The sequence below is a fragment of the Centroberyx gerrardi genome, chromosome 16 (assembly GCF_048128805.1).
Source record: "Centroberyx gerrardi isolate f3 chromosome 16, fCenGer3.hap1.cur.20231027, whole genome shotgun sequence".
NCBI lineage: Eukaryota > Metazoa > Chordata > Actinopteri > Beryciformes > Berycidae > Centroberyx > Centroberyx gerrardi.
Window position 1 is genome coordinate 26,278,213 of NC_136012.1, and position 27,679 is coordinate 26,305,891.

General features: G+C 41.7%; 1 protein-coding gene across 1 annotated transcript; it reads left to right on the top strand.

Moving 5' to 3' along the window:
- The first annotated feature begins 2,659 nt into the window (after positions 1–2,659).
- On the top strand, positions 2,660–12,118 carry slc26a2 (solute carrier family 26 member 2). The gene is made up of 5 exons (XM_071899957.2): positions 2,660–2,751; positions 4,539–5,161; positions 7,014–7,304; positions 8,218–8,666; positions 10,949–12,118. The coding sequence occupies exons 2-5, from the start codon at positions 4,553–4,555 to the stop codon at positions 11,775–11,777; spliced, it is 2,178 nt and encodes a 725-aa protein (XP_071756058.2). The 5' UTR covers positions 2,660–2,751; positions 4,539–4,552; the 3' UTR covers positions 11,778–12,118.
- The last annotated feature ends 15,561 nt before the right edge of the window (positions 12,119–27,679 follow it).

Here is a 27,679-nt window from a genome sequence, read left to right on the forward strand (position 1 = left end):
GTTACTGTAATGACTTATTGTGCATGTTAGCTGTACACACTATATCATGAGTCCTTTAAAAAAAAAAAAAAATTAATAGAAACTCTATCTATGCTCCCGGGGCCTCGGCTCATCCAAACATTCACTCAACCTCGGGGCCCCGGCAGAAGGGCCACGACCTTCAGTTTGAGAAACCAGATTCTACAGTGTACAGTACAGTCTCTGGGTCTCATGGGGTTCAGTATGTTTGGTTATGTCAAAAAAAAAAAAAAGATAGTGTTGCACCCACTTGGGGCTTCCATATCTGATCCTGTATCATCTGCTTCACCTCTCTAGTGACGATCTGACAAACACCGAACACCCTGACCCTGAGAAATATGAGACCGAGAATAACAAATAGTGAGAACAGTAGTCATGTTATTGGTGCCAACATCTCAAACTTTTTCAAAACTGCCTTCTCAGCTGGTTTCAATTTAATGGCATCAGTCAAGAGTTGAGGAGACGTTTGCTGAGAGTGTAGAGAAGCAAAGAGCTCTCACTCTGCCCCTATTTCTGGATACTACAGATATCATCGATAGAAATAGGGAGCTGAAGTTGACGTAATTTCTGTCAACCCTTGTGTTGACTTTATCCTCTGTCAGTGTATTGGAGGTTACTTCATATAAGAAATCTAAAAACCATATGGCTTTGATTTTGAAATATGTTGTATTAAGCATCAACACATCTCGTTTGGCTTAATTTCACAAAAATCCATTCAGCATTATTTACACGAACAACAAATTTAGTTACCAAACTACAGCAGGCTTTTAGCTAGCTGGAATGTTCCCTCTCCTGCAAAGGGAACAAGCTAGCTAGCTATCTACGGTAGCTATGGTACAGCTTCACAGGCTACAGTGAAAAAATGTCGGCAGTTACTATCATTAGCCTGAACTTAGACTTTAGCAAAGTCCCAAACTGCATCTCAAGAGGTGAAAACCTGCCATGAGACAGTCTGCTCCCTACTCAGGAGGATCAGCTGCTGTCAACTGTTGGTTCATTCTACGTTGTAGTTCTTTCTGTACGTTTCTACGGCCTAAAATAACAGAAACGTGCAAATCGTCTTATGCTTATGCTACAAAGTGAGTCGAGGGGTGAATCTCAACACCATTTGTTGCTTTTTTTTTCGTTGCAGAAGACAGAATACTTTGTGGTCAGTGGAAAATCGTGTTAGCCACCGGAAGGCTTCGGTCCACACTTCCACTGAAGTGACTCACCATTAGCAGTAATGTTAAGAAGCCCACTCTCCATTACGTTCGACTCAGTCTGTCATCAGTTTCAGTGAAGCGTATAGTCATTTCATTATATCTTTCTATTTCTGTTGTCAGAAAACTGCACAGCCATAAAAAGAGACTTGATTCAGGGTCACAGAATGCTAATATGCCAGGAATTATGTTGAATAACGTTAGCTGTGACATCAAAAAGATAAAACAAGAGCTAACAAGCTAATGTTAGCGCCTGATAACGTTCTGTCAGTTTGGTGCAGCCAGTGCTGAAAATGCCAAAGAGCTGGTATATGCGTCTGATCTTTCTGCACTACAAGTACACAAAATCTCCAAAAACAGCATGGGAAAATACATACTGTATTTATGAAACAAGATGCCACCAGCTTTCATTAGTTGTGGTTAGCCAGTAAGCATTGTATAGCCTATGGTTTAAGACAAGAGGATTTTAACTGCCATGCATTTGGTTCTCAAAAATAACAAAATATGTGACAGAGGACAGAAGATAAAGATGTTGCATTTACTGTCAAAACAGGAAAAGTTATGATAACTTCATTAAGAACAGGCAGAAAACTTGAATTGTAACACCGGCGTCTCTCTCTGTTGGTGTTAATGGAAAAGTAGTGAGATAAAATTACAAACTGATCCAGAGCTAAAAGTTATGTTTTTGTAATGACTACTTTTTGCTTTCAGGTCTGTGCCCGATTGGTTGCTTTAGTAATGGCGTGGCTATTCTTTTGCTGTCTCTGCCCAAGGCAAAATTGCAGGTGGAATGCAGGAATAAGGGCCAACATCCATTTTGCAGGCAACAGGTGGGCAAATATTTTACAATGGAGTGATTCATCCTCTCAATCGATGATCTCTGTCTCAATGTATTAGTAAAGATTAGCAGCAATGGAAAACTTGCCAGATATGGTCTACTGTTGCAGATATTGGCTGTTACATCCCCCCCCCCCCCCCCCCCCCCTTCTCGCCAATGTGATGAAACTTCCTGTACTGTGTGTGTGGTTGGAAAGTTCATCTCAGCATGCTACAAACTCTGAAATAGTTGTTGATGCATTTCATTTATTTCTGATTTAAACATTTTAATTGTCTCTACAGATAATAGCCACATAGTCTGATACTGTCTAGTAAATTCTGTTTGATTTCTTCAACTTCTAAGGTAAACATAATGGATTAATTGCTTTGCAACGTACTGAAATGATTTGGTAATATTGGTTCTCTTTCCATTCATGCCAAGAAAGATTAATTGAATTGAATTACTACCAGTACTTTTTTTTAAATTTTTTTTAATTTTTACTATTGAAGGATTCATCTTCTTCAACATAGACAATCTTTGGCTCGGCAGCCGGCAGCTCATGTGACGTTGGTCACGCGTGGCGTAATACGTCATCACGCATGGAGCAGGAGACCAGTGTAAAAATGAAATTGAGGCGGAATGAAATTGAAGTTAACTATCCGAATATTCTTAATCTCAAGTAATTTTTCTAAACGACGACTGATTCGGGCTCCGGTGAGTCATTTTACACATTAACGACAATATTTCCGTATTAATAGATACATTATTAACGTATGTGACAGGCTGACAGCAGTTAGCTAGACCTGCAACTGGTGTCCACGTTGACAACTTGTTTACAATAGCACCCATTCATAGCTACACTGGATTTAGACCAATTAGATAATTCAGATTAACGTCAAAAATGTCGTAAATCAACTCGGATTTTAGCGGTTTTATAATCAGGGAAGTCGCACGACGCCGTTGTACAACTTGTCACTCACTAAAAGGAATTTTTCACATAATTTACAAGCCAGATACACAAATAGCCTGCCTTGCCAGTTTAACAGTCAGTCTTTATATAGCTGGACTGACGGCATGTAACGTTAGCTCGAGTCTTTTTCACGAGCAGTAATCTTGTTAACAGCACTAGATAAGAGTTGCCTCACGAAAAACAACTAAAGTAATCCTATTATACATGTTAGTCTAGCCTACTGTTCGCAAAATACGTCCCATGAACATTATAAGAATGTTATAGTGATATTAGTAGATTAGTAGAAAAAATAGCCTAAATTTACAGTACAAAAAGATGACTAGAAACTCACTATTAATCACCACAGAGGTCACCACAAAGTATAATATAGTCACTATAAACTAACTGTTCAGTATCAAAGACAGATTGTGACCCTGCAGGAATATTGTGGTGAGGTTTTTTTTAATTACGTTTTGGTTCCTGTTTAAATTGTGAGACTGGTTAACGCCACTGGTGAAGACTATAGAATGGGAATATGCCATCAGTAGATTATTAATCAAACCATTCTCCTTGGATCCTTGCTCTTTTTCTCTCTTGTAGCCTCTTTCAGGCTTTAGATTGTTTAATTTGATGACTGTTAGCAAAATGATGACCGATAAGGCTTACATTTTGTACATGAGGTTCACTAGAAGTGTGAGCTACATTTTAGTAAGGAGAAGTATCTTATCTGTGTTCTGAGTAATACTCAGGCAGGAAACTTATCTTTCTCAGCGTCAGAAAAATGTCACAAATGCTGTCAGGCCCACACCCATGCGGGAATTTTTTTTTTACTTAAGTGTGCGATCACATCTACAGTTTGTTTTCTTTGGTCTGAACCATAGTGGAAAAGTTTCTTGCACTTGTGTATTTAGTTCCTTTAGGTTCACTTCACACTGCCTAATTACAGGTGAACCAGGGTTTGTGAACAAAAGTGACTTGACTCACAAGTATCTCATTTATTGGACTGTTTGAACCTGTCATCCTGCCAGGTTAGAGGCGGTTTTGGTGGTGAGGAGGCGGGTCAAAACAAACCTTTCCTGTTCTTTAGCTAAACATGATGGACTTGTCTGTCTCTTCTTCTGTGGTGTTCATACCAGTTACAGGAACACATGAAGAAATAGCTGAATATGAGCATCAGTCCAGACTTTGCTTTGTTCTGCTAGGCTTTCCAAGCATGAGGAACTGCTGACTATCAGATGATCAGATGTCAATCTCTGACTCCTTATACCCATAATCCTTTGCATTTTGGGGTGGTTTCCTGTAGTTGGTTGGATTACATTCTCACTCCTAACGAACCGCCCCGCAGTTCTCTTAGAGGACTGAGGCTGTAGGTGCCGTTATTTGGTGCCACCAGAGTTCAAAGGTCATTGTTCTCACCTGGACAAACCAGGAAACGCTCAAGAGTTCAAATACACCGCTCCAAACAATCACCTTAAGTTTTACCTGTTCTAAATCAGTTACTGTGTGTGATGAAGCTGTGTGAACTGTGCTGAACCGAGCTGCTTCTCCACAGATCCGGGCTCGATCATGACTCTGGGAGACGACAGCTGTGCGGCGGTAGAAGACGGAGCGGAGAGCGACCGGCAGCATCCTCTCATCCTGGAGAGAGTGGAGAAAGAAGAGGCAGAAAACTGGCAGACTGCCGCGTCCCGTCGCCTGAAGAAACACTGCTCCTGCTCCTCAGAGAGGGCCAAAGCCAAAATACTGGGCTTCCTCCCGATTCTAAAATGGCTGCCACGCTACCAGCTCAGGGAGTGGATACTGGGCGACGCCATGTCAGGACTGATTGTTGGAATCCTATTGGTCCCCCAGTCCATAGCCTACTCCTTATTGGCTAGCCAGGACCCCATATATGGCCTGTACACGTCCTTCTTCTCCTCCATCATCTACGCCCTGCTGGGCACCTCCAGACACATCTCGGTGGGGATTTTCGGGGTGCTGTGCCTGCTGGTGGGGCAGGTCGTGGACCGGGAGTTGGCGGTGGCGGGATACGTCACGGAGGGGATTAGCGGCGGTAACGACAGCGCCGTCCTGCTGGCCGGCCGGGGGAACGGCAGCGTCGGGACGGAGTGCGACCGCAGCTGCTACGCCATCATGGTGGGAGCTACGGTCACCTTCACCGCCGGGGTCTACCAGGTAAGAGGGCAGGGGCGAGCGAAGGGTTAAAGAAGTGAGCTTGTGATCGGGAGGTTCCTGGGACAACCTGATTTCACACAAATACGTGAAACGAACACGACTTGTTAACATGAAACTACATGTTGGAGGCACGTAAAGTGAGAAGGGCTTATATAATCCTATAATTAGGCCTATTTATTGTTTGATTATTCTCTACTATTTCTATTGCTTCTCGTTATATAGTTGTGTGCTTAGGCCTATATTCTATATCCTTTTCCCCGCTGAATCATATTCTACTTTTCCCACTGCAACAACCTCATTTCACCGCGGGGATCAACACTTTCATTTTGCCTTATCATATATCGTCTGATCTGGATCTGTCCATGTTGCATGTGATTGGCTATTTGTAACAAACCCCGCCTCTTTCATGTGAATGCGTTGGGTTGACAGAGCCGGTTTATAACCAGCTACGTGAGACCGGTTATCTGGGTCGGCGATGGGTTTAGTGAAGCCGGCTGAGGCAGAGACAGCCTGGCTTTGTGAGACAGGCCTCAGCTGCGAGAAATCTGGGTGTGGAAACTGTGAATGGAAAAACACTCTCCTTTCCCCTCAGTTACTTCTGCTGCTGTTTGATCAAGGCACTGTAACCTCCAACCGCACTGACATCATTGTGTGGACCTGAATCAGTGTGAAGCAGGGCGTTGCTGAAATAGAGCATGTATGATGCACAACTTCCCCTAATGAGTAAAGGTCAAGAAAAGATTGATGATGCAAGGCCTAATACATGTGGATATGAGAGAGAAGGGAAGGCCTCTGGAGTATTTCTAATGGGGTTAAAGGAAAATACGTAGTGCTTGGTGCTTTTGAATGCCATCCACATATTCTCCCAAGACTACAAAAACTGAAGACCTTGCATTTTAACCTCTATTTGACGGTGCTATGTGTAGCATTTTAACACTGATAAATTATCACGACTTTAATTTTGAGACCTTTAGTGTAATTACTGTAACGAGACGATTGTCGAGAAGCCTGTCAGCCTCTATCAGCCTCTACTCTGCATCCTCCATAGTTTCTCCACCTGGTGGATCTGGAGGGAAATCTGCTGGATTGCTTTACGGCACAAAACAGGAAGAGGTTCTGTTCTTCCAGAGCAAACGGAGCTAAAGCTGAAACAGTTTCTGGCAGCAGATGGTGGAAGGAGGGAAAGGAAGATGGAGAAATCACTTCCAACATGTTGATCCTCTTCAGGGAGGGAGGGGGAGGGGGGGCTGGAAGCAACGGGGCTGATGGGAAATGTAGTCTTGATTTGGAGAAACACTAGAACTAACAATACCACTTGCATGAGAAAGAGGCTATCGTGCTCTCATTTGTTTACAGTAATTATACCAAGGTGTCACAATTAATTGACAATGATATATCGATGTTAAAAATGCTACATGGAGCACCTTTAACCGGGGAACGTTTGCTGCACACGTATGCTCTTTCGTTTTTTTTATGCAGTGCTCTGCAACATGCTCATACGGTTACACACAGTCACACAACCACAGTCTTCTACTGCTGGCCGCTGAGCAGCTCCACTGGTGCAGTGGGGCAATATGTGCCTTGCTCAGGGGCACTTTGGTGATAGCTGTCACCCTGAGTTTCCCAGACAGGATGTGTAACGGATACACATCCAGTAACCAGATCACTTTTCTAACCATTAAGGTACTGCCGCCCAATTTTGAAGACTGCTGCAAAATTTTACAGCTTTTGAGCAAAAGTTGGCGTACAAAAGGAAAATGTTCAGCTTGTTTATTCCAGTCTCTCCCTCCCTCTCTCTCTCCTTCTACCCCCTGCCTCTGCTCTTCCTCCTCCCCCCTTCTCTCCCTCCCAGGTGCTGATGGGAGTTTTCCAGGTGGGCTTCGTCTCCGTCTACCTCTCGGACTCGCTCCTCAGCGGCTTCGCCACAGGAGCCTCCCTGACCATCCTGACCTCCCAGCTGAAGTACCTGCTGGGCCTGAGGCTGCCCCGGCCGCAGGGCTGGTTCACCCTGGTGAAGACCTGGTACGGCCTGCTGTCCAGCCTGGGCAGCACCAACATCTGCGACCTGGTCACCAGTTTGCTGTGTTTACTGGTGCTGGTCCCGGCCAAGGAGCTCAACGATCGCTTCAAAGCCAAGCTGAAGGTAAAGCTGCTGGTGCTGGGACGCATTTCATTTTTGTGATTTTAATCAAAATCTTGCATACAACAGTTTTGTGTTGTGTACAACCTTTCAGAAAAATCCTCTTATGAATTGACCATTTTTAAAGATTTAAAGCATTTTCGCATTTATTACATAGTAGAGAGAGGGGGATGACATGCGACAAACGTCTTGGGCCGGATTCGAACCCAGGATGTTTACATGGTGCATTAGACAACTGAGCCCCCAGGACGCCCCGAATTTATCATTTTTCATTTACATTTCTGTGTTTTTGGGCATTTAGCGGACGCTCTTTTCCAAAACCACTTACAATGAGTGCTACAGCAGAACAAGCTTAGATTCCTAGATCACCAACAATACAAGCAACCAAGTGTAAGAAGTACAGCCATATTCCACTTGCAATAACAAAATATGCCTATTCCTGTAACCCTACAATGATAATGTAAGACGTAGGAACGGCTGTAGGAAAGGAATAAAAGCTGAGGAGACATTTTTACAAGACATGAAAGACGTGAGATGTGGTAAATCATAGTTATAGAGGTTCGTTCCTATACTGGTGTACGATAAAAGAATATTTCTAATTTGTATTATTATCCTTACCTATTTTTATCTCCCTTTCTTTTTTGATGTCATTTTACCAGGCAAATTCTGTCTTGCTTTTGCTTGTATTTTTTATTTTGTTTGAAAATGTTGCTATTGCTTGTAATTGTTTTAATCATTTATTTGATGTAAAGCACTTTGAGTTGCATTCTATGTATGAATGGTGCTATAAAAATAAAGATATTATTAGTATATTAGCGCAATAGCAAGCAATGGGCGAGGGGGATGTGACTCTTAGTGAAGTATTAACCTTATCTATCTATTTATTTTTCTACTCTTATGTGTTTTCCTTACTCAGGCTCCAATCCCCTTCGAGCTCTTCGTGGTGATCGCCGCCACTCTGGCCTCTCACTTCGGCCATTTTAACACCGAGTACGGGTCGGGCGTGGCGGGTGCCATCCCCACCGGCTTCCTCCCCCCCCAGCTGCCCTCCTGGTCCCTCATCCCCAACGTGGCGGTCGACGCCTTCTCCATCGCCATCGTGGGCTTCGCCATCACCGTCTCGCTGTCGGAGATGTTCGCCAAGAAGCACGGCTACGCGGTGGACGCCAACCAGGAGATGTACGCCATCGGCTTCTGCAACATCCTGCCGTCGTTCTTCCGCTGCTTCACCACCAGCGCCGCGCTGACCAAGACGCTGGTGAAGGAGTCGACGGGCTGCCAGACGCAGGTGTCGGGGCTGGTCACCGCTCTGGTGCTGCTGCTGGTGCTGCTGGTTATAGCACCGCTCTTCTATTCCCTGCAGAAGTAAGCAAAAGCTTAAAGACGAGATGAAATGAAAAATGCCTTTTTAACCCTTTTAGATCACATCCCCGGTCATACTGTGCACCTATTTAACAATATATGCCAAAAAACAAAACAAAAATCAATTTCATTGTATTCTTATATCAAAATTCAATCATGTTTTCTTCCTGTAAAACAAAATATGCCGTGTGCTTACGTAAGCATGCCCGTAACTAATTTCAACCAATAATATCATGACATCCACCCATCAATCAATCTTCAACTTCATTAGTTAGCTAGCTAGCAACAGCACGGTACTTCGGTGTGTCTTCGGGTGTTATGACACACCCACTTTTCAACGTTCAAATCAAATTCCTCCCAACGTTACGTCCCGCCTGTCTTTCCTGTTTCACTCGGAAATACGTCACGATACGGAAGTTAGATACTCTCAAAATGCCGTTTCATCTCGACTTTAAAATGATGGTGAACTTTGGTAGTAGCTTGGGTGGTGTAGCTTCCTGGCCATGATTTAACCCCAAAATCGGCGATTCACGCGCAGTCGAGAGCCGTGTGCATGCAGGTTTTCATTCAAACACAACAGCTGATTTCACCGATTGGTTCCCCCTCTCTCATTGAAGCTGCTAATCAGTGAGATCAGCTGCTGTAGTGTTGGAATGAAAACCTGCATGCACACGGCTAGTGATGCTCGCGAAGGAATTGAACAAGGAACTGGCCTACAAACACAATTAGCGTCATGACTTCTTCCATATGGTGGATGCTGTTATCCAAAGTATCTTAAAGGATACGGCTGGTGTTTTTAAACACATTTCTTATCGTCAACAAATCTTATGAAAATAACAAAATCAACATCTACTCCCGTTACTTTCCAACTTCCCACGTATCGTTTTTAGCCGTCATCCCAGAAGTCATTGGCTCCAATTGTAAGCTAAAAACCTTGAAATACAGCTCACAAAGACATAGTTTACATTTTAAAAATCGCTAACTGTTACCACGAAAAGTCAGGCTGTTGTAGTTATTACCAAATCAAATTCAAATGGGAACAAATTCTTCATTACGCCGGGGACTATTTTCAGTGCTACGGAACTACTTTCCTGAGATGGAAACCGTGTTTACGGCCCGGTGCATCGTGATGATGAAATATGTTGCCCAGAGCAGCAGCATGGCTCTGTGACGTGTTTTTAATAGTTTTTTTAATACAATGTTGTTCTATGGCTGCTGGGACGTGAGGCTTTATTGGACATCGGCTACATGGACGAGACTTGTTAGCAAAACAAATTCATTGCTGATTTTGTTATTTTCATAGGATTTGTTGACGGTAAGAAATGCATTAAAAAACACACACACATTAAAGCATGTCTGGCCCCAGTAGGAATTAAAGCCCTATTCCTGCCCGTAAGCAAAATTTTGACTTCAGGTTAGTTGTACTGCACCCAGCCGGGCCAGGGGAACTCATTAGTCTCAGTTAAAAAACAAACAAACGTGTAACAGAGTTTCTCAACGCATAACAAACTCCGGAGCAGCAGTGAATGCAAACACACCAGATTAGAAATGCAAAGTGCAACATACCGTGCATTAGAGCATTAAAGTTGACTGAACCGCATATAAACAGTATGTATACACTTCAGCATGACACTAATATTACTTAGCAACTAAATTTAGTCACTACAGGCTTAAAATAAGCTTCAGACACCCCGATGTTGCTGATCCCAGGCCTTGAGCTGTAGTTCTCAGAAGTGCCCGACCGTTTGTCCTCGGTTCTTATCTTGTGTACCATGAAAAGAGGTTTCAAGGGTAGACTTACACAAATACACATAACCCATGTGGCTGTGGTCCAGGGTTATTGCTGACTCTGCTGTTCCTCTCTTAGATTTACAAGAATAAGCTTAAATTTCCAGATCACCAAATCATCACTACCAGTCAAAAGTGAAGTTGAACACACCTGATTGAATATTCTCTGTTTTTCATTCTCTTAAAGCCATTTTGATCTAAAGGCTTCTGCTTAAATGCTTGAAATTAGTTTCTTAAACAAATATGAATAGTGAAGTTGATCCTATGTATGAATTTCTTTCCAAAGCCTTTTGCCTTTCCATCAAGGCAAAGGGCGGCTGCTTTAAAGAATCTAAAATATAAGATAGTTTTGATTTGTTTAACACTTTTTTGATCACTGCACGTGCAAGTTCCTATTCCACAGAGAACTTTTTTTTTCCACAGAGGACATTTCTGGTACCGAGCGCTCCTAACCTTTGTACATTCCTGCTTGTTTTCTTGTTTCCCCCTCTGCCCAGATGTGTGTTAGCTGTCATCATCGTGGTGAACCTGCGCGGCGCTCTGCGTAAGTTCGGCGACGTTCCCCGCATGTGGCGCGTCAACCGCATCGACGCCTCCATCTGGCTGGTCACCATGGCGACCTCGGCGCTGGTCAACACGGAGCTGGGTCTCCTCGTCGGGGTTTTGGTGTCGGCCTTCTGCGTCCTGGGCCGGACCCAGCGGGCCCAGGCCCTGGAGCTGGGCCGGGCCGGGGCCACGGAGCGCTACGAAGACCTGGCGTCCTACAGGGGCCTCCGCACGCAGCCGGGAGTGGCCGTTTTCAGATACGAGGCTCCCATCTATTACGCCAACCAGAGCTTATTCAAAACGTCCCTCTACCGGCGCCTGGGGCTCGACCCGGTGAAAGAGAAAGCCCGGCGCAGGAAGCTGGAGAAGAAGAAGAGGAAGCAGCAGGAGAAGGCGGAGGAGGTCGCGACAGGGAGGTCAGAGGAGAGGGAGGCGGCGAGTAAAAAGAATGAGACGGAGGCGGGCGTGACGAAAACCTTGATGCCCGAGAAGAACGTTTCCGGTAGCTTACGCAGCTTGGTGATCGACTGCAGCGGCGTCTTGTTTCTAGACACCGCTGGAGTGAACGCCCTGAAGGAGGTCCGCAAAGATTATGGAGAGCTGGGGGTCAAGGTCCTCCTGGCCCAGTGTAGCACCTCAGTACTGGACTCCCTGCAGAGAGGGGGGTACTACCCCGAAAATGGAGGAGAGAGCAAAACGGTGTTCTTCACCATCACCGACGCCGTCCGCTACGCCCAAAGCCTCTCCACTCCCAATGGAGATTATGACAGCAAGTGTTGAGAAGATTAGTATTTATCCATATCTATCCGTTTATCTAAATATGTTTACATATATGCAGTGAATATCTCACATAATCCAAAAACACGTCCAGTGTTTATGTGCCTTATAATACTACAGCGGCGGCCATTGCTGAAGTCCCTCCTGTGTGTATTTCTTCTTCATCTCTCTCACATAAGTGCTGCAGACAATTCTTTCTTGAATGTTATACAGTAGAAAAAAAACGGTATTGTTACACACAATTCTGCCTCTTAGCCAACTAGCCAGCATCCCTTTTAAATTCCAGCGTTTTTAAAAGGATGAAAACTTTTCTAAACGGTTCCTTTTGGGGACGGAGCCAAAGTGCAGCAAGTGGGACTTCTACAGTGGCTGCATCTGTATTTCACCATGGAAGAACATTTTCTCCTTTTTTGCACACATGCAGCCGTATGAGTTCATGTACAGTCAACCACCAATACAGAATATACCAGGTTATTCAGATTCATTCATGATAGCAGTATGGACCAGATTTATTTTTTCTGTGTCCACAGTGCTGCACAATATTGTTTTATTATCATAAAACACATTTTTAGATTCCACTATTAATATTTGCAGAATTCTGACACATAGAGATATTACATTAAATTTCCACTGCAGTTGAAAATGGTCAAGAGGTTGATATAAGGTGCAGAAACTGCAATAAAATAATGCTGTTTCTCAAAGCATTGAGACTAATAATTGTGATTAAAATCATTAACACACTTTCTGGAAAAATAATTGGGATAATCATTTAATCATGCAGCCCTTGTCCCCAGTTGCCGGAGTTGACTGTAAATCGTCGGGCAGCTAATGTGCAGAGGCAACTGTGCAAAGAAGAAGAAAAAGTTCTATCATTGGGAAATGTTGCTTTTAAAGGGCTTTCCTCTGAATTTCAGAATTCACTTCAGTTATTTTCCATGGCCCACAATGTTTACAGTTTTGCTACATGAAAATCATAAGTAAATATTAGAAGAAAATATCCTAAAAGTAATAACTGTTTTGTAAGCAGTGGGCTTGATGTGCCTCCTAACTTTAATAGTAACCCATTATGCACTTTTCTTTCATGTCAGCAAGAATCAAGAATGAAGAAAGACTTTTTTTAATGATCAGTGTGACATCACTGATTAGACAAAATAATTGTTTCTGCATGGCTGTGGGCGACAGTTGTGAATGTTCACTAACACAGAGGTTCTCAACCTGGGAGAATCACCTGGTGAGATGATTTGTACAAAACATTTTATTCTTTCTTTCGATCTTTTTGAGAATTCCCAAGTGCAGCCTCTAGGTCTCTGCCAGTAATGAATCAAGTGAAATATCCTGAAAAGGGAAAATAAAAATAATTTCATTTGATGTCAGAGTTCTACGGAGCCCACAAGTTAATTATCTTGTGCGCACAAGATAAAAAAATATCGCACAAGGTGATATTTTTTTATCTTGTGCGCACAAGTTAATTATCTTGTGGGAACAAGTTATTATCTTGTGCGCACAAGATAAAAAAATATCACCTTTCGGGACTTTAGGGGCTTCGTAGAGTTCACTATCCTGCATGTTTATGCCCTATAAAAGCAGTTTACAAGAAGACATTCTTTGTTTTTAGGGGTTGGAAGCTAAAAGGTTGAGAACCTCTGTGCTAATACAGGCCAAACCCTCCAACGCCAAACAACATATCAGATCTGAAATTCAGTGGAATTCCCCTTTTCAAGATTCAAGATTCAAGTACTATCCGTAGCCTGTTTGTTTCCACCCTGCAGTGCCTTCAGACGCTCTGGTACTCTCCTGCTGGACACTGTGAACTACAGTGCAGGTCCTTTGACAGATGAATGTCAGTCACCTTCCACTGTTGCAACTTGACAGATTAACTTGAGCTTTCAGTTAAAATATATATATATTTTTTGTTGGTTTTTAATTTTCTTCCCAGAATGCACCATCGAGTTATGGACCAAATCTGCCTGTTACCTTTTCATCTGTAACTGAAGAGTTTATTTCCAAAATGTTTCATATCCACTCAGTGAACCAGCAAATCATTCATCAGTTCATTAATCAACATCTCTTAAATGTAGAAGATCCAGTCTATGAAAGTGTTACTATCCTGTACAAATCTATCATAATTAACTTTTTTACTGGTGGATAGTTCATTTTGGATCAAAACTCTCCAGCTCTGGCTCTGGGGTTGTGGTATTTTACCGCCCTGCCGCGCCTGTTTTCAAAGTGCCAGTATGAGTTATTACTGTGTAGCCTCTGTGTTCTCTGTCCTGTTTGCGGAGGGTGACGGCGTTACTGACGTGGCTTCAGCCTCTGTTACTGTCGCTCCTTAAATACACACCTGTCAGCTTGGTGGTGAATGGGGACAAAGTTCGAGCAGCGTTGTTTTGGGAACTTAAGCGTTGCATTGTGCGAGTCGGACCTCAGCCCAGCCCTAATGCAGGCTGCTCTCTCTTTCTTTGTGTGGAAGAGAAAGTCTTTCAAAATACAAGCCAAAGTCTGGCGGTTTTTAATCTTGTTGTCTCACTCACCAACAAAACTACATACAGTACCTCTTAGACCAGGTCTTAATCTTAAGACCTTCTCTGAATAGTTAGGGTCCATTAATTTCTATTTTTGGGATATCAAAAAGTCACTACACCTGCTTACTGTTACACGCTGCTCACTAAAGCCTCCCATGATGCATTTTGGTGGGAGAAGATGGAAGAACAGCTGGAGAAACGATTTTAAAAGTTATATTTACTATTTTCAGTTTCATTGAAATGAAAGCTTCTTGGTAGATGTTATGTATGCTGAAAGCAGGAGTGGGCCTTAATAATTCAGTTATTTTTATGGGACAATATCTATGGATGTTGTCTGGAAAAACAAGGACACATTTTGGCATGAAGTTGAAGTTCTTGTCACGTTCTCTCCCGCACAAAAAGAGAAAGGGACAGTGGCACTTCTTCAGGCTAAACTCTTCTAATCTAATCTTCAGGCTAAACTGGAATATTCAGGATATTTAGCGTATGTTGCAATTTGTAGCTTTAATCATTTCTTAAACCAAACTTGATGCACAAAGCAACCTGGATGCTGGTTAATTTCATGTTAACTTTTTAAAAGTTTGAAGGTCAGTATGCAGTAGCTTTTTCTGAAACCAAACTTTTATGCACAAAAAAAAGTGCAGACAATCACTTAATGTTACTTTTTGAGGTTACAATATCTTTTATAAGCTTTGAATAGCTTTTTCATGAAACCAAACTTTATGCACCGAGTTAACTGAATGTAGACAGATGTTTTAATGCTACATTAGCGTATTTCTGAGCATTTTGAGGCAATGTAGACGGGCAATTTTGCAAATATTGGAGTTCAGGTGTATTTTTCTATGATATGTTGTTCCTTAGGCCCCATTAAACCAGTCTCCATTTACCTTTTTACCTGTACAGAACCTTTTAAAACAGGATTGCAAAGTGCTATACTGACAATAAAACAGCAATGAACCTAGATAATACAACCACACTGCTGCCAGAACTGCCCATAAAAATGTTGCTCATGAATTATGGCATTTAGATAAGAAAAAATGAGGAATATAGAAGAGGAAGTCATCTTAGATTTGTCCAAATGCTGCCTGCTGTTTTGGCTGTATGTAAATGTTACTGAATGAATGTTGTTATAATTGCAACTAAACTGTTACTTAAAGTACTAAAGGCCCTAACCGGCCCAAAAAGAAGTGCCTGCTTTATCTGTGCATATCTGTTGATGGGAGATGTAAGGTTAAGTGTGAAAATATTTAAAAGAGATGGGTCTAGATTTGTATAACCTCTGCTCAGATTAATGCAATGTTGTTTATTTATTGAGCGCTTTTGAAAAATATCAAAAACTGCTTAACTGAAACGGAGGAGTGTTGTTGCGGAGTCGGTGCACCAGTAAGGTTTTCCACAGAGGACTTGCACTTTCCGTACTGCTGTTGTTGTTTTAAAACCATGAAATGAGAAATCAATTGCCGCTAATATTCAGGTAAAAATCCCCAGAATCCCTTTCTCCTGAGTGTGTGATGGCAATGTTTGAATTTCACATTCGTTCTCAGTCGATACTCGTGTTTTCCTTCTGTTCCTTCTTCCCTCGTTTCATGTTGTTTTGTTTTGTTCTGGGTTTTTTGTGCGGGCTGATCCAAATTAGAAAAAAGGGGGCGGGATCTTTAGCTCTCTTTAGTCATCATTGGCTGCTGTAGCTGTCACTCTCGCCAGGTTTAACCGATCCATAAAGAGAGGAGAAATACAGCGTTGTTGCCACATAGTGATGACTGATATAATTATGACTTTGACTAAACTGGACTGAACTAAACTTAGCGCTTAGGTCATGTATTGTCTCACCCTGTTACCTTAGTTAAGTTAAATCATTTTTTCTGTCAATTGCATTAATTAAATTAATTAAAAATTAGTTAGTTTATATACACTGCTGCTTTGTTTTAGCTTGTAATCTGGAGTTAGAAGACAAATGTGACATCTGTATCTTTTGCTAAACTTTACTTTGTATTCCTTCTGTTGGTCAAGCTCACAGTGGAAAACAACAGCTTTCCATTTCTGACTGCTGCGGGAACAAATGATTTTGTATAAGTTTGACTGAAATGTGTGTGTTATCAGACTGTGTTCCCTGTGGGGAAACTGGGCTGTTTGGTCGTTGTCATGCTGGTGTTGGCAATTATGCATCTTAAAGTTTTGAAGTTTTGGCCTTGGGAGACGAAGAAACTTTTGTATTTGCTTTGTAACGCACCGGGTACCATGCTGTTTTGCTTTTCATTCTTTTATTTATTAGTCTATTTTATTCTTGCTGATATAAAGCCATAGCTGTATGTTTTTATAGCTGCTTTTACACAGATCTGTAACGCGGAGAGCTTGGAGAAAGGAATTATGGCTGCCGGCTTTGTTTTGTTGCAGTAAAACACTGTGAAAGTGTGTTTCCAAAACGCTGTATATCATTATCTGAAGTTCATTATCCAATATCTCTGTTCGGTAAAAGTGTTTTCATTTTTGTCAGCCAAAAATGTAATTTACCCATTGTCCTTGAAAGCATCCCATACTTTTGTTGGTGTCCGTTTGTTTCAAATGGTCGATATCTCATTTTGGAACAAAACGATCCATTTGTTGCTGCCTGCAGAGCGGAGAGGAGAAACCTGCCTCTCCAAGTCTTTTAAGAGAGGCAGCCTCCGTCCAAGTTACTGTTTTTTCAGATGGGACCTTGTCATGTTTATGCCAAATCAAATCATCAGGGGAAAACACAAACGCTGTAGAGTTTGTGTGGCATTGAGCTTGACTTTGTATCAGATTGTGTGTGTCTCTGCTCCTCCAGCGGTGCCTTCCCTCCCTCCCTCCCCGCTCTGAGGGAAACAACACTGTGTACTCAGCAAATAAATGTATTTACTTAAATCTTCATCTGCTCTTTGCTCTTTTGTGTTATAACTGCTTATCTCGCTTCAGCAGGGGCTGACTCTCGCTTTGAGGGGGAAAAATCCTGTTTGTCCTTTTATCTCATTCTCTCTCTCTTTCTTGTCCTGTCTCTATCTCTCTCTCGCTCTCTATCTTTTGCCCCCTTAAAGCATTCTGGTTAAAGAAACTTCTCGTCTGTCCATATCTCTGTTTTCACTGACCGGGGGGGTTCATTTCCAAATTTCTATTTGAATATGTTCCCAGGCTGATAATGATAGTCTGTCTTTTGTACAAAACTTCTCCAAGTCTCTTTCGGCTTAGCAGCAGATGACTTCCCGAGCACTTTACCAGCTGGAGAGCTTTTAAAAATCATCAGTTTTGCTCATTTCCCCGGGAAATGATCACCGAATAGACAAGGATGCATGAATGTGAAGGGCTCTGGTGGCTCTGTCACTTCTCCTGTCTCTCTCTACTTTGACCCTTTTTAATAAAAGGCTAAAATGCCAAAACAAATCTTTAGAAAAAGCTTACTGTATTAGGAAACCACAGAGATAACACACATATATGGCATGTGGCACCTGAATTTCCCCAAGGGGATCAATAAAGTGCAATCTTACCTCATATACTGTACACTACCAGTCAAAAGTTTGGACCCACCTGATTGAATGTTCTATGTTTTTCATTCTCTTAAAGCCATTTTGATCTAAAGGCTTCTGCTTAAATGCTTGAAATGTGTTTCTTAGACAAATATGAATAGTGAAGTTGATCCTATGTATGAATTTCTTTCCAAAGCCTTTTGCCTTTCCATCAAGGCAAAGGGCGGCTACTTTAAAGAATCTAAAATATAAGATAGTTTTGATTTGTTTAACACTTTTTTGGTCACTGCATAATTTCATTTGTGTTATTTCATAGTTTTGAGGTCTTTACTATTATTCTGAAAATGTGGAAAATAGTAAAAATGAAGAAACGTGGTGTGTCCAAACTTTTGACTGCTAGTGTAAATATATATGTGGGTCAAGCCAAGCAAAAGGCTCAATAAATTTGATTGGTTTACATAGTTTAGCAAAGTTTTTATTTATTGTACATACTATGGCAAGTCATGTTACCGACTTCCTCACACTTTATTGTAAAACCTGTGTGCTTTGGATGAAAATAGACTATGTAGGGCGATAGAAACAGATTTCTTCCAAATGTCAATGGGAGTTTCAAGGTGAGTCAATAGTTGAGTCTCTATGAAACTGTTAAAAAACATTATCAGCTCAAGCCTAACCAGCCAGACCTCTTTATAAGAATTTTCAATGGGGCCTTATGGCATGACATCATTTAATTTACCCACAAGAGCTGCAGTAACTACAGGGCTTCATTTAAACTCTATTTTTTCTTCTCCTCTTTCTTTCTTTATACCTTTCCTCCTCTCTCTTTCTGATGATTTCTGATGATAATAGACTTTCCGGGGTCCATCTTTCCTTAATATACTGATGGGAGTTTCAAGGTGAAGCAGAATCCCTGCAGCTTCAGTCGATAGTGGAGTCTGGCTCTTTATGAAGATGTAGCCTTGACCAAACAAGACATTATCAGGTCAAGCCTCGCTGGTCTCGCCTCTCCATGAGAATCGAGTCCAGATCCTGTCTTATTATGAATCTATCTAACAGTGCCAGTCTGTGTTTCCTGCCTCAAAAACACTGTGTACTTTCACTCTCTTGTTTGATTTCCTCACAAAAGCTGTAATAACTGGAGAGCTGATGATAGACGCACTTTACAGTAGGAACACTAGTTTTTGTTAAATAGAAATGGGATTTCAAGGTGAATGAGACCTCAAATACCGAGGCTTTAGTCAGTCTGGTTGAGTTGTAAAAGAGACCAAACCAGGTCGAACTAGTCAGACCTCTGTAAGAATTTGCCAAATGGCTGAAATTCCTGAAGGCCCTAAATGACGGCGCAAGGTAACTCCCACCAGCTCCATACCTGATGCCAGAAATTTGACGTGTTTATACTCCCGTCACTTAGACGACTGGCTCTCTGAAAAAAGAAAGGGAAGTGACGGCTAACTCTGATTGGTTCTCAGGAAAAAGAGGGAAAGCGTTCGCCAACTCTTAAAGAGAAAGCATGAATGAATGAATGATTTGAGTGTTCCTGATTCAAATTGCATAATATTTTACTTCATTTGGCAAGTGGGGAGAATCTGTGGGGTTTCAATTAGGAGGGATGGGACGATAAGGCTGATAAGACAGCTGGATTTTTGCATTAAATTATGTCTGGTGCAGCTTTAACAGCAACAGTCAGTCATATGACAATCCCTATGAGGGTTCAACCAATACGGATGTTTGAAGATCGATTTTTTTTTTTAGACTAAATTCACCGATAGTTGATATTTTGTGCCTATGTTCTTTAAATCTGATCAATTCCCGGCCAAAAAATGAAAAGTATTCAGTTTCCCCCTACAATTCTTGTCAGGGTGAAAAGCCTCTGAAACTGCATTTAGAGCATCATGGGACACTAAAACTCTCGATCACACTTCAATTCAATGGGGGAAACTCATTATGCCTTTAAATAAAGAATACATTTACAAAACACATAATTAAACAATTAAATGAGTAAATAAAATGTGCAAATAAACTAAAGTTTGACTGTTTTTCTGTAGCTGTGGTCAGGAAGGAAACTCCATCATATATTGGCAGTGAACGACATGACTGACTGATATCCAATATTTAATAAAAGGCCAATATCGTCCCAATATATCAGCAAACTGATATATCGGTCTAACCTTAGTTCCTATGTTAACAGCCTGTCTGTCTCTACCTCTAAAAAAACCTTTTCATGTCATTTCACCTGATTGTCTGACATCTGCAGGAGAGCAGCAATAACTGGATCTCTCTCTCTCTCTCTCTCTCTCTCTCTCTCTCTCTCTCTCTCTCTCTCTCTCTCTCTCTCTCTCTCTCTCTCTCTCTCTCTCTCTCTCTCTCTCTCTCTCTCTCTCTCTCTCTCTCTCTCTCTCTCTCTCTCTCTCTCTCTCTCTCTCTCCCCAGATGATAATAGACTTTGCCGGACAATAGAAAACAGACTTTTTCAAAATATTGATGAGCGTTTCAAGGTGAATGAGGATCTTTAAACGGCCGTCTGTACCTCGGCGCTGCGGTCGATACAGTCTGGCTCTTTGTGGACTTGTGGAGAAGATAACAGCTGAGTGATTATAAGCCTCGGCCCTGCCTCTATCTGCTGCCCTCCTCCTCCTCCTCTTCATCCTCCTCCTCCTCCTCTTCATCCTTCTCTGCTTCATCCTCCTCCACTTCATCCTCCTCTTCCTGTTCATCCTCCTCTTCCTGTTCCCCCTCCTCTTGCTCTTCATCCTCCTTCTCTTCATCGTCTTCATCCTCCTCCTGTTTCTCCTCCTTCATCCTCCTCCTCTTCCTCCTCTTCATTCTCTTCTGCCACTTTCATTGAGGGCTCTACAAAGGAACAATGTTTTATTTCAGCTATTTTCGACTGTGTGTGTGTGTGTGCGTGCTTTTGTGTGTGTGTGTGCGTGTTTTGTGAGTGTGTGTGTGCGTGTCTACATGCATTCTCTCTCTCTGGCTTTCTCATTCACAGTCACACTCACACACACACAATGAAATGCTAAACAGATTAACTATTGAGCATTTGGGACCTCTAGAGAAGTGATAGCTAGTCAATTCAATGGTCTTATCTTGCTAACTGATTGTGTGTATGTGCGTGTGTGTGTGTGTGTGTGTGTGTGTGTGTGTGTGATCACCCATTTCTAACATGTGGCCACATATTCAATTGATCTGTATTGTACCATGAACATCTGCATTATCTCCATGATCAAGAGGGAATCTTTTAAAAATATTTTACTGATAGGATTGAAATTCATTAACTGCTGTTCCAGTAAATATTACAGTAAAATGGAGAAGATGGTTTTTGGTCACTTATAATGATGATTAAAACCTTATTCTGTCAAGTTGATGTTAGTATATTCTGCAATGTTCACCACCAAGAGGCAGTGACCTCATTTCACCACCAGGGGGCAGCAGTGACCATGGAATCGGAGAGCGTTAAGAGGAGAAGTGGCTCTGTTGGAAAATAACCAGCACTGACTGAGTACTGAGGTATCGACCTTTGGATAAGTCTTCAAGATTCAAGGTTTATAGCTGTGAAAATCAAACATTTCTAGTAAGTTGGCTCCAACATGGAGGTTTTGTCTCAGATCTCAGAAAGCTGTCTGGTACAGCTAAATCCAGCCTAAAGCCTTACAGTGTGCACCCAGCTTTAGTTGAGTCCAAGTCGATTCCAAGGGCAGGTCCAGTAGAGTCTGAGTCAACACCGGGTCCAAAGGAGGTCAAGACCGAGACCAGAGCAAATCAAGTCCTACTTAAGACCAAAATAGGCAATAAACAGGGTACAGTGTGTCTTTCCAAATGTAAAATGAATGCTTCAGGAGTTTCTTCAGGATCAACAGAGATGTAGATCTGTCTGCAGGAGCTCTGGACTAAACCCTTCACCATCCAACTAAGCAAAGTATAGGAACTGACTAATCAATGCATAGAAGTGTGTGGACCACTACATCCACAGGTTTCTATAGGTGAAATCTCTTAAATTGGTTGAAATTGGTTAGGGTTAGGGAAAATAAACCAAAGATCTATAAAATTACCGATTTTTTTTAATATATATATATATTCTTAGATAGGCAGGAAAAAAATCCAGTCCACATCCAGTAGTCGAGTCCAAGATGTCCAAGTGTTCTCGAAACCGGAGCGGAGTGCTGCAGCTGGAGCCCCAAACGGTGGAGGGCCAGCCGATGACCCTCGAGGCCCCGCAGAGTCCCCCGGCCAGCTGAGGTACGAGGCCCACTTACGTTTTACTGCTTGCATGCTGAACTAACGCAGTTCATCTGCATTCCCAAGAGGAACTGTTTGGTTGTAGCAGGATACACCATAAGCCCCTTGGGGTTTTTTCACCGTTTTTTTCCATTTGCTGCATTGCTGTATTGCTCTTTTCTGTTTCAGTGTGCAAATAAATACATTTTAAAATTCGAAAGATCAAGTTTGGTTCTCTTCCTGAAGTCTTTCAAAAGTTACAGGGAATCGTCAGGTAACGAGTCGGTTGAGTCACACCAGAGGTTTGTCACTGTATACTCATTTGGTTCCAGGACTCGGGAATAATGAATGTTGTTTACAGCAAAATGAGAACAATATCTGCTCATTTGTTTTGGTTTGATGCTTATGAAAGACTTGAGATGCATTTCAGAAAAGGTGGAATCTATGTGGTACTTTGTGTCCGTGAGTTTGTTTAGGAATATGTTTGTTTTTCTCTAACTGCAGCGTGATGGATGGATGTATATTGAGTGCATGACACTGAAGGAAAATACAAATTTGTAATAATCATGAATAATTTGGGCAACCAGTTTGATTTTGCTCCAAAGTTTATCACAACTTTATCACAAAACATGCCAAGATAACTCAGTTCAGTAAGTAATTAAGAAAGAAATAAATTAAGAAATATTTTTTTTTTCAAATTAATCTGATTTCTATGGGCATATTGGTTCTTTTCAGGGTCACTTTTATTGAACTATGAAGTAATACATTTGCATTGCATATTGGCAAATAAACCCTCAATTTGCAGCACTAAGATTTGTTTGAACTTCTTTCCCACTGCTGGAAACTGTCAGCAGGCCTCACAGAAGACTCTCTGTCCCCAACCGGTCCATCTTCACCCTCCATTGTTGAGTTTTTTTTACCATATTGGTTGTTTTATTTTTTGTTGACTCAGTGGTTTGTGTGTTGGTCAGCGTTTCCTTCCACTGCTGGCTGCGTGGTGCCGACATTTTCTGCTGCTTCAGGCGGCGAACTCGGTACGTTTCTGATTAAAAACCGCTCAGTTTTTCTCTTCCAGAACACACTGGAAACAATTCGCCGGTCTTAGGCTTTCATGAGTCTCCTACGGTGGCCCACGGGGGACAGCAGTCGCGTTCACATGAGAATATTTGACAACTCAATGAAAAGACTTTAAACAGGGTGAAATGAAAAAAGGGTAATCCTAATTCTCGGGAGCATTTTTTGCTCAGAGCCACCGTTAATTTCAGACCCTGGAAAGTATTAAGTAAGCATTTTTCTAAAAGGCAGGAAAACATCCAAGTCCAAATTGTACCAGACGTCAAAACGTGCTCTAAAGACGAGACTGAAGACCGAGACCAGACGGGAGGACTACAGCCCGGCTTTCCAGTCACTAACCAGCTTCTCTGATCTCTAGTTTGCTGCTGCCACTTTGCAGACAAATCACTGGGTTTGCAACAGTCTGCGAGCTTAATCAGCTTGGAAGGCAGAATGAGAGCCAGTCGTCTGCAGGGAGAGGGGAGCGGAGCAGGGTTGATTACAGTCTCTTTCACGCCGTGTCGCCTCCCACAAATTACATTTACTGTGGAACGGCACCTCCGCTGATCGGTAGGTACGCGACGGAAACTCCAGAGATTTGCATTCCACCTCGCTTCCACTCCGCTTATATTTCATCGTCAACAATTCCCCCGGCAAACCGAATTAGTCGAGGCGGTGACAAAACTACCCGCAGTGAAAGTGGAGATGAGGAAAAGTGTTTTCTGCTCCGGAGGTGGTGCAGATTTTTTACGATGCGATTCGACCTTCATCTGAACCCACTTCAGATCGGTCTCATCCTGAGGCCGGAGGATCGATTTTCTCCTCTTTATAACTTCTCAAATCTGTTACCAGAAGCACAGTCTGTTCTGTCTTTCTTCCTTTATTTATCTGTGTGTGTGACAAATCTAATAGCTTCTATCATGCATGCATGTAAAGAAATTGAAGAAGTTGTCGAGGATGGCCTGAAAAAATCCTGGACTTGTTTTATGTCATGGTCCTTTCATGGTTGTTCTTTCAGTGCTGGGAAGGTGATGACAGGTGCGAAACGCAGCAAACTAGTAATTAAAACCATTTATTTTTGCATGTTGTATCATATACAGTATGTTAACCTGTTTATTAACCTATATAAAAGTACTGGAAAGTATTGTAAGTACACACTACTTGTGCAACATAACTATTGTTACTTACATTGTGTTGTTACACCAGTGATTCTCAACTTTTTTCATATCAAGGACCTTAATTTAGTCCACATTAGAGCCACGGACCCCCATTTGATGAGATTTTGTCTCTAGGACCCAAATCTAAGAATATTTTTATTGTTAGATATGATTTTGTCCAGAATTCCATCACTATCTGTATTGTAGGTAGAGCAATAACAGTGAAACTATGATCAAAACAGCCATTCTTCTACATTCTCTAATGGTGTTAACTTCTTGTAAATGAAATAATGCTGAAGTTTAATAATTAATCAATTTGCTGGGGCCCCGCTGGAACCCCTCAAGGCCCCCCTCAATGGTCCCCGGACCCCAGGTTGAGAGCCACTGTGCTACACCCTTGTAAGTGCATTATGTCTCAGGGAGATTTCCTTCAAGTACCTTTTCCAAAACCTTTTTCATAGGATAATATCCATAGGTTTATACACTTAAATAAGGCCATGGTAAAGTCAAGTGTTACACAACCGTTTCAGGACCCAGATTCAACAAGTGTGAGTGTGCGTCGACACCATGAGATGCTTCAGTGGGAGCAGAGTATATTTCAAAAGTCTTATGACTACATTTCAATAGCGTATGGGTCTGTTGTCTCTCTCTCCATCGCCCATTTGTTGTTATTTGCAACGTGGACAAAAACTGCCTCGTCCTATAAACGTCACGATATTAAACTGCGTCTCTGTTTCTTTGTTTGCTTTTCCAGAGACAGAGACAGAGAGAGAGGGAGGGAGAAAGAAAAGCATCATGGATAAAGCACTTGTCATCCAGAGGGCCATCGCTTCAAGTTGTCAAAACCCCAATGTTCCGTGAAGGGACGTTTCTATATTTCATAGGAGTTTAGACAGGGGAAGCCAACAGCCATTTTATGCTAGCTGTCAAAAACCGTTTTATCACCACCCTCCCTCTCATCAGCCCAGCTCTCTTTCTCAAATCTGTTTTTTTCCCACAGACGTAGCAGACTGACTTGCTGAATTGCCTTCAAGGAATGTGCTGTGTCCAGTGATTTAATGGTAAATAAAAAGCTGGGAAGACTATATCCTCCAGAAGGTTATTTTAGTAGGCCAGACATCAATATAAACAATAATCAATTATATTTTCAGAAAAGCATTCATTTATGCTTTTCCCCCGCAAATACCCATTCCTCATATACATCTACATCAGTTTGATAGCAGATTGGAGTTTTAGTTGTACTATTTTTTAGTACAACTAGTACAACTTAGTATTTCTTGGAGGGAGAAATGTCATTGGTTGAGTCAAACCTCAATGGGCGGAGCCAAAGAACCACAGTTTTTTGGCTAAGTAACATTAGACAAAAATACAGTGATGTATGCTTTGCAATTTACGTAAAAAATGCAATCTAGTCATACTATAGCAATAAGTTGTCTGGGTTAGCTAGTTAGCCTAGCTGACCTTCCAAGTTCAAACTAACCATACTAGCCTATAGCAATCTAGGTAAGCTAGTTAGCTAGCTGCTGACCTTCAACATCATGGATGAGATCATTAAAGAACAAAAAGTAGTCATTGCCATATATATTTTTATTAATATTTTGACCAGAGTTCTGTCTTTGTCATTCAAGCTTGCAAGTTAGCTAACTAACTTTTGCTCAGAAAAACTGTGGCTCTTTGGCTCCTCCCACTGAGGTTTAACTCAACCAAGCAGCTCTGTCTCTGAGAAATGTTTGAAATGTTTGTATAACTAAAACTCCAATCTGCAGTTTGTTCTACTTGTCATACATATACTATGAATGTATGTAATCAAGTTTTATGTCAGGGTAAAAGAAAGTGTGTAAACTCATTTCCAAATCTACTCATCCCTGACTATCGATCACCTCATGGAGGAAGAAGAAGAATGAGAGAGAGACGGACAGATCGATAGAGAGACAGATATAGGGAGAAAGAAAGATGTAATGAGAATGACAGAAAGAGAGAGATGTGGAGAGAAAGAAACCCTGTATCTTGAAAATCCAACTTTTTAGAAGCTAAGAAAAGCAGCCTTGTTGTCAGCTACTATGCATTTTGGAGTTTATCCAGTGTGGGTTTTGAAAGAGTTTCATAAGCCAAAGGGTCATAAAATCTTTCTTATCCTATAATCCTTTAATGGAAGTTAAAAAATGAAAATCACCTAAATTGGAGTGACGAGGTTCTCACATAATAACATTGATATGCAAATGATTCTTCCTGTGTGGTTTGCCCTGCATGCAGCACCAGATGGGTTTTACTGCATCAGGACAATGCAGATGGTGTCAGACAGTGTCAGGAGAGCTGTCAATCACAGAGATGTACACCAAATTGACTCTCAATAACTTTCCTGTGACTGACAACTTTCTGGCACTCACTGTGTTGTCCTGTGGGTCAAACCCACCAGTCTGGCACCTAAGCTGCAAGCAAAGCATGAAATGTATAGAAGGCTTTCAGGTGACCGTCTGACTTCCGTTAACTACGTTATATTTTCACCCCCGCCCGTTTGTTAGCAAGATATATAAAAAATTAACAAATGGAAGGTGATAATCCAGAACTAGGATTTTTGCCGATTATTGTTTTTTTAGCCATAACTATTATGCTGTGTTCATGTGCTGGTGGGAAAGTTCAGTTTACCACAAAGGTAATCTTTGCACAACCATATGCGCCAGGTGCATCAGAGGAGAAGGAAAAAGTGGAAATCCCATACACTGTCTTCACTTAGAATAATTTTTATTGAATGACACAACGTTTCGGTCAAGTGACCTTCGTCAGGTATCTGGTGGAAAAGTCTGACATTTGGGACTTCCATGTCGGCTGCTAAACAGCATTGCATTCGCATTCTATTTTGTCGGAAAATTATAGTTTCTGTGATGTTTCTGACTGGGAACTGATCATTTCTCCACTGATACATCTGACTGATTTTGTGTTTAGATAATGTCAGCTTGTTAGCTAGATAATCTGGTCAGCCAACCATCACTGTCTTGTTGTAAACACATCTGATTTGCACACTAGTCTAGTAGAAGCTAACGCTAGAAGTGTTCATATTGACATTAACATTTGTTTCTTTGCTAAATGAGCCTGCTGGCTAGTTAGCTAGCTAACAGTTTGTTCAGGTTAACTGAGCTGACTCTTCTCAAGCTACAACTCAGAGTGTTTTGGAGTAGAGACTAGGGCTAAAGACAAGACAGTTTACTGTGTCACAGTAACCAAATCCACCTTATCACACTATTCACTTATAACATTATTGAATGGACCTAAACCCACACCACAACGATCTGTCAAGATTCAAGATTTCAATATTTCTTTATTGTCATTTTTTCTTGCACTTACGTACAATCAAGAATGAAATACCGTTCCTCCCAGACCTACAGTGTACATAAATAAATTAAAAAAGAGAGTTAAAAAAGCTCTTATAAAAACATTCACAATACACACAGTACACACACTCAATACAATACAACCCA